The following is a 13,547-nucleotide window of genomic DNA, read 5'->3' on the forward strand; positions in this document are numbered from 1 at the left end:
CACTATTTCAATTAATTACGCTTCTTCTTCTAGTGAGTGGTCCACAGGGCATATCTGCGATTATGTCATAACTGCTCTTTAGTCATTTAGCCCATGTGATCTGTGTTGCAACGCAGAGACTCCAGAGTTCATGCTCTGCTGATGATGTATGGAAGGGAAGCATTATAGTTGAATGCATCCGATGAAGTGAGCTGTAGCTCACGAAAACTTATGCTCAAATAAATTGGTTAGTCTCTAAGGTACCACAAGTACTCCTTTTCTTTTATAGTTGCAGTTATAGTATACTATGTTTTGCCTGTTTTCTTCTTAATAAACCAAAGGAAGTTATAAAAAAACCAAAACCTTGAACAAAAAAAACATGACATCAGTCCCTGGAAAATCATGGAGCAGGTCCTCAAGAAATCAATTCTGAAGCACTTCGAGGAGAGGAAAGTGATCAGGAACAGTCAGCATGGATTCACCAAGGGCAACTCATGTCTGACAAACCTAATTGCCTTCTATGATGAGATAAAGGGCTCTGTGGATGAGGGGAAAACAAGGGACGTGTTATTCCTTGACTTTAGCAAAGCTTTTGATACGGTCTCCCACAGTATTCTTGCCAGCAAGTTAAAGAAGTATGGGCTGGATGAATGGACTATAAGGTGGATAGAAAGCTGGCTAGATCATTGGGCTCAATGGGTAGTGATCAATTTTCTCCATGTCTAGTTGGCAGCAGGTATCAAGTGGAGTGCCCCAAGGGTCGGTCCTGGGGCCGGTTTTGTTCAATATCTTCATTAATGATCTGGAGGATGGCATGGATTGCACCCTCAGCAAGTTTGCAGATGACACTAAACTGGGAGGAGAGGTAGATACGGTGGAGGGTAGGGATAGGATACAGAGGACCCTAGACAAATTAGAGGATTGGGCCAAAATAAATCTGATGAGGTTCAACAAGGACACGTGCAAAGTCCTGCACTTAGGATGAAGAATCCCATGCACTGCTACAGACTAGGGACCGAATGGCTAGGCAGCAGTTCTGCAGAAAAGGACCTAGGGGTTACAGTGGACGAGAAGCTGGAAATGAGTCAACAGTGTGCCCTTGTTGCCATGAAGGCTAATGGCATTTTGAGCTGTACAAATAGGAGCACTGCCAGCAGATCAAGGGAGGTGATTATTCTCCTCTATTCAACATTGGTGAGGCCTCATTTGGAGTACTGTGTCCAGTTTTGGGCCCCACACTACAAGAAGGAGGTGGCAAAATTGGAAAGCGTCCAGCAGAGGGCAACACAAATGACTAGGGGGTTGGAGGCACATGACTTATGAGGAGAAGCTGAGGGAACTGGGATTATTTAGTCTGCAGAAGAGAAGAATGAGGGGGGATTTGATAGCTGTTTTCAACTACCTGAAAGGGGGTTCCAAAGAGGATGGATCTAGACCGTACTCAGTGGTAGAAGATGACAGAACAAGGAGAAATGGTCTCAAGTTGCAGTGGGGGAGGTTTAGGTTGGATATTAGGAAAAACTTTTTCACTAGGAGGGTGGTGAAGCACTGGAATGGGTTGCCTAGGGAGGTTTCTAAGGAAACTCCTTCTTGAGAGCTTTCTAAGGTCAGTCTCGACAAAGTCCTGGCTGGGATGATTTAGTTGGGGATTGGTCCTGCTTTGAGCAGGGGGTTGGACTAGATGACCTCCTGAGGTCCCTTCCAACCCTGATATTCTATGATTCTATGATCAAAGGAAAGTTATTAAAGTTGCAAAGTCAAGCTCTCAAAGGTTAAGAAATGCCAGAATGAAGGCTATTCATACAAACTATATTATGTTGCCAGTTTGTATGCATTATAATACATTCTTTAATTACACAAACTCATACTATTTTTTTCCATAGCCTCGTTGTGATACACCCTAGGAAATGAGCTTCACCCTAAGTGTATTTTCTCAAATTTAATAACTAATAACAGCTGTGATTGTGCTCCATGTGCTCATGGAAAGAAAATTTTATGCATGCATGCTAAAGCACTCATTAATGGTGTATTTTAAATGCAAATGCTTGAATACTTAAACCAAAAGTTTTATAATGGACAGAGGATCTTATGACTAAATGGCAAGGATAGGGTTCCTAGGTCCCCCATCAGAGCCCTGCCAAATTAAATGAATCAAAGAAGGTTCTGACTACACTCTTTGCAACTAAGACCATTAAAGTACATGGAATTACTTGATTTGAATGTGATGCAGGAAGAAATCTATCTCCAGCTAATAAATTCTACAGTTACATAATTTTTCTAGGAATGATGCCTCAGGCAAGAGTTGTCGATCCCTATTCCCCAGAGACATATAAATGCTAGAAATGAAATGAAATCTATTTAGTGAAAAATAATAATAATTCCATAATGAACTGGAAACTACTAATGCTCTAAAGAATCATCTTTTCTTTTAGAATTAAGGAGAAATATCTGACTTGGATGCAAAAAGCTGTTCAGGTTAAAAGGTACTTGAGTACAATGGGCCAGTTCCTCAGCTGGTGTAAATCTGCATAGTTGTACTGATTTACACCCACTAAGAATCTAGCTCAGTGATTGTTCCTTTGAAGTAGTAAAATATAACCTCACTGAAGAGGGTTTAGTCCAGAACCCAAATGTGGCATGAGGAGAACACATGCAATCATTTTGCACGAAAGCTCCATAGAAGTCAGTGGGGCTTTTGGGAAAAAAAATCAATAGTAATGAGCAGAGATAAAGATCTCATGTTATGTTATTACTTATTTAGCTCTTCTGTAAAATACACAATGGAAATCAAACTATTTCTATTCCAGCTTTTAAAAAATATATGCCTGAATTAACAGATGAAATCCTGGACTTTTCTTTATCACAAAAGATATCAAGTCCTGGAATTTATCCTTTGGAAAAGCCATGCAAGTATATCTATGGTCATTTCATTTACATGAAAGAACAACTGAGCTGTAAATAAGGATCTGGTGTCATCTAGATATTGTGCACATAACTCCCAGTAGAATCAGTAAGATTAACATCCATGGGTATGGAGAGAATAGATCCATAAGAACAACATCATATACTCAGATGACATGGTAAATGTTCAGGTAATGAGAAAAAGAAAACCCAAATGCAATTACTTCTAAGATATTTACATTATGCTTTTCCCAGGGCACTTTTGAGAGCTTGCATGTGTCAGCTGAAGTAGAGTCATCGTTTGAAACCTCAGGTTACTGTAAATTGTTCTAATCATATCACGCTAACATAATCCCAAAGAACAACAACAAAAAGATTGATTTATATTCCGCATTGGTCCTTAATAAATACATTCAGTTAGAATAAAGAATAACATCCCAGAGCAAGGAAGTAAAATAACTCTTCTATGATACAATCTATTTTTTCCCCTAGCGTCAAAGTGTGATCTGTTATCTTGAGAACTAACTGAACTCTTGTGATTCAAGTAGGAAAATTGCATGATGTAGGTACTTTGAGAGCAGTGGGTTGGGGATATTTGGGATGAATAGCTGACCCACCGCAATTGTTTTATTCCAGGAGAAAACAAGAATGAATTGGAGGTGAATCATAAGGTCACTCACAAGTAAACCAATCAAAAAGTTAGATTTTTTGAAAAAAGTTTTTGCTGCTGCCATTATTTGCTTTTGTTTTAAAGAATTCTGCCATTGTTCTTCCACAGTGTAGTCATACAACTGCTGTAAAAAGGGTTAGAAATAGGTTTGATGGAATGAATACAAATGTCTTTATAATACTGGTAACTCACCACTGCATTTGTGGTGTTCTATTTGCACTACGTTCTTTTGTAACTAAAGCAAGCTTTCAATCAAAAATTATGGGGCTGATTTTATAAATATGTTATGGGTTAGTGAACTAGCCAATGCCTCTTTGTCTGAAATATTATAAAAGCAATCAATTCACCCCATCATTGTCCTAGAACAGGCTTCATGATTTTCATATTATCTCTTGCCACCAAAACAAAAAACAAACAAACAAAAAACCCTCCCATACCATTAATGTTTTCAACATAGAAACATTTCAGATCTTAAAAACATGCAAACATACTCCAATATCTAAATAATCTGCTCAAAATTTTATGGCCACATTAATCCATCAATTTCATCATCATCAAATCTCAGAAATTTTAGAAGAAATTTTGTTGACAAAAATTAAGTTTTTTAAAATAGATATTTCATAAAGGAATTAAGAATAGCCCATTTCAGTTTTTGACATATCCAAAATTGTGGGGAATAATCTATTGAGTCAGGAAGACTCAGCTACATGAGCTCTCCATCAATGACCAGCCAAAAACATTCCCATGCTGAATAATTCATTTAGTGTGGAGCCAAATCTTTAGCCATTTTTGTTGAATAGGTTTAGTTAGTCTTGTATCTTAGTCCCTCAGGTTAGAAATAATCCATGTCATGAGGAAGAATTCCTCAACCATTACATTTTACATGTGGAGTTTTAAGGATTCCAAATGTGATATATGTTCATTTAATACAGGGCCCCAGTCATGCACTGTCAAAAACACAGCCAACAGCTACAATACTGGGCCCATAACATGTAGTGATAGATTTACCTACTGTATGCTGACAATATAATTTAGCTTGATTTCACCAGAGAAAATTGAGTGTGGACCCATGGAAACATTTGGATGAAAGGGATCAATCCTATGCTCAACAGCAAGAATTTAAAGATTCTCTTATTAGGATTATCTAATGATTCTATAACACTTTGACAATGTAAAGTGTTAGATACGTGCAAAGAATTATTAATCAGTAAAATAATTATTCCTGCACCAGCATTGTTTTGTGATGAGTTGTCTATTTACTATATGTCTGAGAAAAGGCTTAAAATACTTAATGTTCACATAAAACATTATTTACATAAAAAGTAAAGAATGTATTCTGTCCATAATATGCAAATTTTTATGCAGTGATTATCTGTATTATTTGAATAAGGGCTTCACTGATTTTTTTTTAACACTTAATATGCCAATTCAGAAAATTAGAGTTTAATCCTGATATACACAAAATAAGCCAAAGTATAAAATATTTTTTGCAATGTTTAAGGATTGGGCAAACTGGTGAATGCAATATAGATATAGATATATAGATATATAGTACCCTCACGCTAGATGTTAAGATCAACTAAGCCTCCCTATCTCATTAACCTTCTTTTGACTCTTCTGTTAGACTAGTGTCATTATATTAATTGGTTATTATCCTAGCCTATTACTGATTATCTTGTCTCTCTCTAGGAACATTACAGTTTAGATGTACAGACGTAATCTATGGAAGTGCTGTTCATTTGACCAGAACATTAAACTTAATGTTTTTCATCCCATTTAACTACAACATACAAATTATAATGGTTAATCAGTATGCAGTTTCATTAGATAATGCTACAACAGAAACAAAATAATTGTGTAACCGTGTCTTCAAATATACAATATTCTTGCTATTACATTAAATACATAGTGGTACAGTTCACATATATAATACGATAACACACCAACCTCGGCATTAAATGCCCATCAGGAATTACTTTAACCTGATTCTAGATCTGACAGGCTAAAGAAAAACAGTATCCAAACTTGTGAGAGAAGGGGTCACTCCAGTGCTGACTCTTAGAGCAGCAGCTGTCAGGGCAGAGAAAAAACAGACTAGTCAATTTGCTTGGGTAGTTTTAAATAATCTGATAGTGACATGTAGTAGCATAGGCAGCTATTGCCTTCAGCACCATGTACATTTACAATATGCTCTGAATGACTAACACACAGTAACAGTAATATGCTGATGGACATATCCTGCAACTGCAAGAATGTGTAAAAAAATCAGTATTTCAGTTGTGGATGTTTTATTGTATAAGCACCCATTCTGAAAGAAAAGTGCTTTTCTGAAGATAGCCAAGAAAAGCATGAAATGGTTTCCACCTCTAGTGTCCTGCATTTTTATGGCCTCATTATCAGAAGTGTTGAGCACCAACAAATCATACTAAAATCAAGGGAGTTGAAGAAGTTACATCTCATTGTTTCCTTGGGCACTCTCTGCCTATCTGTTGCATTCATCTGTTGTCTCTTGTCTTAGCTTTTCAGGGCAGGGACCGTCTCTTTGTTCTATGCATGTACAGTGCCTGGCACAATGGGACTAGGGCTTCGAGGCACTACAGCAATATAAATAATAAACAACAATAGCAGCAGCAGCAACAAAGCAGGTGCTCAGTACTTTGATAATCAGGCCATTGATGTATAAATTTTAGGAACCATCTAGCATTGCTTACTCAGGCAAAGCTTGCACATACTTCAACAGGAGTTTTGCCTGAGTAAGGAGTGCTAAATTGGGTCCAAATGACATACATTAAGAACTGCACAACACTATTAATTGTGCTATAACAACACCCAAACCCCCTCATTAGGATAGGGTCCCTATTCTGCTAAGCACTATGATGATAAGGGTAATACTAATATGTCCATGTAGTTACATAGCCTTGCTATGTATTCAAATTTCAGGTTTAATGTTTGTCTTTAAATAAATATCAGCTGTCTCTATTTCCGCCTCAGTTTAGCCAGAGTTAATTGGCTGGCTTCTTGTTGGCTTCAAAGCTTGAGGAGAGATTTCAAGGAGGAAGGTTAGTGGTTTTATGCATTACTGCAGGAAGGGCATTCAACCTGCAACAGGCTGCATGGAAGAAAACACGGAGACACTTGTGGAAGATATGGACAAATAGGCATTCAAGGTTGACAGCACTGAAGGAACACAGGGAATGGGAAGACAATGTGAGAGTGAAAGATCATGAAGAGACTAAGTTAGGGCAATAACAAGAATCTTGAATTTGATGTGATGGAGAAAGTGGAGTTACCAGGGGAATGCAAAGGTGGAGGTGGTGGATGTAGTCAGACTGAAGGACAAGGGAATGGTGCATTTTTTTATGGATAGGATGGACAAATGTGGATATCAGGGAGGCCAGTGAGAATATTTTAGTTATCAAGGGAGGAAATATTGAGAGCATGGATGAGAATCACAGATGTCTGGTCAGAGAAGAAAGGTCATATTGTAGAGTTGAGAGAAGAAGTGTCAGGGAGTGGACACACGTTCAATGGATCTGAACAGACAGGGAGCATCAAAGTTGACAAGAATTTGGGCCTAGCTAAAAAGGAGAACAGTAGTGGTACCAACAGTAACAAAGACTGGGAGAATGGAGTAGGCTTCAGCAGAAAGATAAGGAATTTTGGGCTGCTGGCCAGACATCTAGGGCCAGATTACAGAGAAACAGACTTTAAAAGCTTTAATCCTGACCAAAAATATTGGATTGGATGAAGAATATTGAAATCTGAGAGTGGAAAGGTAAATATCATCATAAACATGGAAATTGAAGCCATGAGCACAGATGAAGTCTTTCAAAGAAACGATAAAACAGAAAAAGAGAAGGAGGCAAGGACTGAGCTCCATGAGGTAGAGGAAGACCACTCAAAAATAACTTGAAAGAACAACCTGAGAGGTGGGAGGAGAATGAGGAGAGGACAGTGTCTTGCAAGCCAAGGGAAGGGCAGATGTTAAGGATACTAGTACTGATTTCAGTTGAGGTTCTGCCTGAGTAAGGAATGCAGGAATGGGGCTTTATATGCTGACAAAGGCCTTGAATATTGTGGACAAGATTTTCAAAATCCAAAGCCTAAATTTGTACTCCAAAAACCACAATTAGGCACCTAAAAGATGCTTTGATTTTTAAAAAAACAGAGAAGCCAGTGATTCTCATGGAGATTAACTGAAGCTCAACACTTACGCTTTTTTAAAAACAAATGTGTTTTTTTTTTCAATTTGTATTATACTTAATATTTTTGCAGAGAAATAGAGCTGCAAACATATTTTTTCACAGATTGTGCAGTATAATGATTATGTTGTTATTCAAAGTTACTTTTTCATAAATACCTATTGTACAAATAGCATGGTAATAATGTGCACTAACAATGTTAAGGGATTGGTGTACAGAAAAAAATGTTTGGTTTTTTATTATTCTTTTTAATAAATATTATTTATGTAGGATCACTAAATACTGTGATTATATTTTGTTTTCCTGCAATCTTTTATACAGAAGAAAAGCTATTAACGAAAACATATTGCCTGCTGTATCTACTATTGTATTCAGATGTAATATGAAGTTAAATAACTGAAAAAAAAAATCTACCAAATAATATCCAGAGACTGCCCTACGACTGGCAATTAGAACTTCTTTCCTTACCATTTACTTGGACGATATGAGTCTGATAGAGATTATCATAGCCATCAGCATAGCAGCTGTAATTTCCCATGTGAGTTGTGGTAACCTTAGTAATGTACAAGGACCCATCATCTCCAAAATCCTACAGGGAAAGATTAAAAACAAGGTGATCGTAATTATTTCAGCAGCACTATAATAATTGTGTACTTCACCTTGGCAACAGAGCTGATGCAACTATCAAACATCTACATTTCGAATTAGATAGGCATTGGTGGCATACATAAAAGCAGACTTTGGTGTTAATATTTTATCTATAGCTTTGTTTTTGTGTGTGCCTTTCCTGCCCTGCAGTTCATCTTAATTTTACGAGTTTTCTATTTGTAACTCATTAAACCTCAAAATTAGTATTAGTATACTTTTTATTGCATCTATTTTTTTTATTTCATTATGGTAGTTATGGGGGGGAGGTTAGTTTTGCCTCTACCTGTTCACATGGAAAAAAACCACCAATCACTGCCCAATGTATGTAATGTTTTAAAGTAAAAAATCAAATAACATGTTACAGGAATAAGATTATATTTACCCTTGGACATGAGCTGTTATACAGAAAATAATCTTATTTTTCATGAAGTTTGCTCTCACTGTTAAATTACATCTTCTAGTTCCACTTTAATTAGTGGACAGGTTCCACAGGATTAGGACACAGGTTGGAAATCAGAAGACCTAAGTTTGGTTCCCCACTGCCAAGGTCTCACCATATACAAGTCACTACTTTTCTATTCCTTAGTTTCTCCATCTGCAAAATGGTGATGACAATATATACTTTTCATTATAAAGTGTTGTGAAATCTTTGGAATAAAAGTGTCAAGTTTAAAACATTATTTTTAGTAACAAGATATAACCTCAAATTTACAACACGAGGTTAACAGTTATCGCAATTTGGCAGATTTATAGCAATATAGCTTTTGAAACATATTCAAGTTTTCTTTATCTTTCATGCCTTCAAAGATTGGTAACTTTAACACAAAAGTCATATTCCTCATATGCCTAACTGCTTGTTACCTAATAGCATATGTGGTTGTTTTGTATTTGCATTATTCGCCAAGATAGCTTCTGTTGTCTGATATTTAATTCAGCACCAAGAAATACAATGGAAAATTAATTTAAAGACTACAGAAATTTTTGAAAAAATTGTATTCCTTCCACTTTTTGAAATACAACAAAGACTTTCAAAGCCTAGAAACCTGCAAGGATGGAAGAGAGTATAGGTCAGTGGGACTACAGCCATCTTTCCTAAAGCAATAAAGAGTTGAATGGTTTGAATGTACATATATAGAAAACCAAGTATCAAATAGGCCTCTTTGACTAGAACTCTGCTAAACACAAGGCAGCCAGTGATAAATTAATGTGTGTGCCTCATTAGGGTCAAGGACGTTGCAACAAAAGCAATAAATTTGTAAACATTAATTTTCAAACTAGGAAGAGTTATTGGGCCAGATTCTCAGCTCCACTTGTGCACCACTTAAGTGGGTGCAAAGTGGGCATATTTGGGCTGCAATGGTGCGTAATTCTCATAAAACCAGTTAGGGTGACTCCAATGTCAATTGTCCCCATTTCTTGGCATTGGAGTATGAGTGGCAGGGCATACCTCTATTCCACTATTTCAATACTCAGTTGGCATATGGCCCACTTACATAAGGATTGGGCGAAGACCCTTGAGAATCAGGAAGCAGTAACCTGATGAATCTCCATCTCCCCCCTGTGCTGAGTATATTTCAGTGTTGGAAAGAATCTCTGGCCCATCTTCTTTAATGGATTTTTGGCATGGTGTGTGTGAGGGGGAGGGTGACATTTTAAGAGAGGTGGAGAAGAAGAGCTTACTGAGAGTTCCTGCAAGATGCTGCAATGGCAAGTTTAGAGCTGTCTATGGGAGGCAAAAAGTATCAAAGCAGCTATTTTGTTTAATCACGGAGGAGACTGAATCTTCATCCTCATTAATGACAGGTAAATGCTGATACAATGATTGTTCTCTTAAAAAATCCAGTTCAGATGACAGGATATTAGAGTGCCATAAAATTACAGTTAAAATACAAACACACTGTATATCACTCCAGAGATAAATCAAAAGCAGATGATACCAGAACAAAAGCAAGTTCTATTACAACAATCAACTAGAGACAATTATCGACTAGTATAAGCAGCTGATCAAAGACAGACAATTATGTAATAAGAGCTAGGTTCTATTATTGCTATTAGTCATTGTATGTAGAGTACAATGACAGTCCAAATTGCCCATTTTCAGAAGCATCTATTACAGTAATTATGAGAAGTATTAACATTTTTAGTTCAATCTTGGGGTTTTGTTTGCGTAGCAAATGCTGTGAGTCCAGTGACCAGGATGACTTTTTTTAAACTGCATCTAGTCATGACATGCAATGACTCTTGGATGCGACCCACACTGTCATTTATGCCTTTGTATTTGAAAATTAGATTATTGCTTGATATTATGTATAGGGCTATAATTTACTTCTACTTGAAAACTGAAAGTGGTGTATAGGAGACAGTGTCCCACTTGTCACTTTATGTATCTTGCTATGAGTACATGACACTAGTACTCAGTAATCTGCATTGGCTGCTTGTTGATTTCCAGGTGGAATTTAGGAAACTGGTGCAAGCTGTATGGAATATGGGTGACTATTTATAATATTATTGATACCAAGATTACAAAATTGCAATGAATCTTATACAAGATATGCCATGTAAGGTATCACCTGAAAAGTTATGATTTGCTAAATATAGTAAGCTTACTTTATATGTATATATCATCTCTGTATCATGAGTTATAAATATGTGTGGTATATTGATATCTCAAACTTGTGCTATGCATCTGGGTGACACCCCAAGAAAGATAGGCATCAGCACTCTCCAGCCTGCTTGATGGCCCGACAAGGGAAAATCAGCTGTACAATAAACCCATTGAGAGAAGCTAGGGGCTGTGCATATCAGTCAGCAGGACTTTTAGGGACATGCCTAGGGACAGGAGACTCCAAATACTTTTCCATGCCCATGTGCTGTGAGCATGTGTTTAGGACAAAGGATGTAAAAGCCACATGGCAGAGAATATAAAAAGGCAGCTGCATCACCAGACATACCAGGATCTCCATGTGGAAGATACATAGATACCCAGTAAGCTAGGCATGTATAGTCTATTTATTGTTTTAACACATCTTTTTCTCTGAACTGCTTTGGTTCCAATTAAATAATACTTTGCTTTAAGAAGATTGTCAGGTCACTGGTTATCACTGTAATTGCTCTTGGAGAGAAGAGAACTGCAGGTACTTAACCTATGTCAGGCCTGTGGAGGTAATCACAACAGATAAATGGGACACTGCAGCCCAGGATCTAGTCTGACAGTGAGAGAATCATGTGACTCCATCCTGAGAGACAGGTGGAAGCTTGAGGCTCAATACCTGAGAGGAGATGCACTTGAAGAGACCAGCAAGGGTCAGAGGTGCACTTTTCACTTGACTGTTTTCCGCTATTATTGCCCTTCCACTCCTTCCTTCTACTCTACTATCCCCCTTTCACTCCTGACTGTCTTCACCCACACCTACTTATACAGCAAGCTGACACCAACCCATCTCCCTACCAATTCAGATATCACCCATGTCCCCTCAGCTTCCTCCCACTGCTCAGAAGCTTCCTCCCAGGTAAAAATATCTCCCTTCCCACAGCTGAGAACTCCCCCCCGACATATTTTCTACCCATCTGCCCAAAGCTCAGAGCAAACTCTGCATCTCTCCGCAGAGCTCAGAAACCCCTGGCTTTCACACATTCCTGCCCCAGGCTCAGAAACTGTCTACCTACAAGGTCAGAAAACCTCTGTTCAGGTGCAGAGGTCTTCCCCATACTTCCTAACCCAACCTCAAACTCAGAATTCTAGTCTCACAGAAACAGGATGGGAAGGGAAAGCTGAATTATTGGTACTTAGCCTCTGAATGATAGCACAGCAAACTCCATCTTTGCTTCTCATGCATAATCATTACACGGGCAAAAAGTATGCCCTTACTCAGTTACACCTCTGGAACTCCAGTGGGGTTTGATGAAAAAGGGATTAGCAAATCTGGATAAGGATATATCAGTTGACTGTAGAATCTTTGGTACTAGTGATGATCCATGAGAAGGAAAGAACCCAGCATGCCTCTCAGAGCCCAGATGAGTTTGTAGGACTGGTAGTTAAGGGGGGAAAATTGTGTGTGTGTAAACTGTGCATATTTAATGAGACACACAAACATACAATTAATTCTAACTGTTTTAGAGTACTTTTTCAGAGTAGAACCAGGCTTTAAAGGTATCTGCCCCCTGTACTCTCACTTTGTTCTTTTATCTGGTTAATGGCATTTGGCATTTTTTTGTAATTACTTATATATATTGCTGTGTTGTGTGCTTTACTTCAGTATCTGGTCTGTCTATTGTCTCCCCCACCCCTTTAAGTCTGGGGTTTGTTATTTCAGCTAAAATATAGGCCTTCCAACAATATTTTTTTCCTCACCTGTCACAGTCCTGGTCCTTTGAGGTAAGAAATGCTTTCAGGGTTCACTGTAGTGCTGTGGGTTCTGTGTTTGCTTTTGATAGGTTAGAGATTTTGTGCACAGAGATTTAGCGCTGAGTTACTTGGAGTCAGCTGATCCTTGTTGCCAAATGTAGTTTTTTTGTTTTTTGTTTTTGTCATGAATGAAAGAAGAGAATACTAAAAGTGTTTAAATATGCAACATATCCTTTTAGCAAGACCTTACCAGAGGACCTCCTTTCTTCATCACATACAGTATGTTCTTTGTGAACATTCACAGTCGAAGGCTGCTAGTAAGGCTGGCCAGAAAACAAGAATTCTGTAGTTTTGAAATTTGTTTTCATTCCAATGCAGAATGAAAACACAACTGTTCAAAAATTTATGGGGAAAAAAAGAAAAAAAAACCGTCACAAGAGAACCACCTCAGAACAGCCAATAGCCCTGTGGTTTAGGGCACTCAGCTGAGGTATGTGTGCCCCAGGTTCAAGTCCATCCTGTGAATCAGGCAGAACAAGGACTTGAACCTGGTGTTCCACATCCAAAGTGCTCTGATCACTTGGCTATTCTGGGGTATGTCTCTAACTAAAAATTCCGTCCTGTATCTGAGAAATTGTCCTAATAAAATTTTCATTGAAACCAATGCATTTCTGTGAAACATTTCAGTTTCAACAACATGGCATGTTTTAATAGGGAAAACACTGAAACATTTTGATTAGCTCTTGTTGCTAGTGAAAGTCTGCAATGTATTATGTAGTTCACTGGACCGGAGTCTGCAGCG

The 13,547-nt window shown here is 37.8% G+C and overlaps 1 protein-coding gene across 2 annotated transcripts in view; it reads right to left on the reverse strand.

Moving 5' to 3' along the window:
* The window catches only part of FSTL5 (follistatin like 5), a 493,618-nt gene that overhangs the window by 92,082 nt on the left and 387,989 nt on the right, over nt 1–13,547 (reverse strand). For both annotated transcript variants that reach the window (XM_077814497.1, XM_077814496.1), the window contains exon 7: nt 8,221–8,341. In XM_077814497.1, coding sequence (XP_077670623.1) covers nt 8,221–8,341 — 121 coding nt within the window. The remainder of the gene's footprint in view (nt 1–8,220; nt 8,342–13,547) is intronic.

Source organism: Eretmochelys imbricata, chromosome 4, assembly GCF_965152235.1.
Source record: "Eretmochelys imbricata isolate rEreImb1 chromosome 4, rEreImb1.hap1, whole genome shotgun sequence".
In the NCBI taxonomy this organism is placed as follows: Eukaryota; Metazoa; Chordata; order Testudines; family Cheloniidae; genus Eretmochelys; species Eretmochelys imbricata.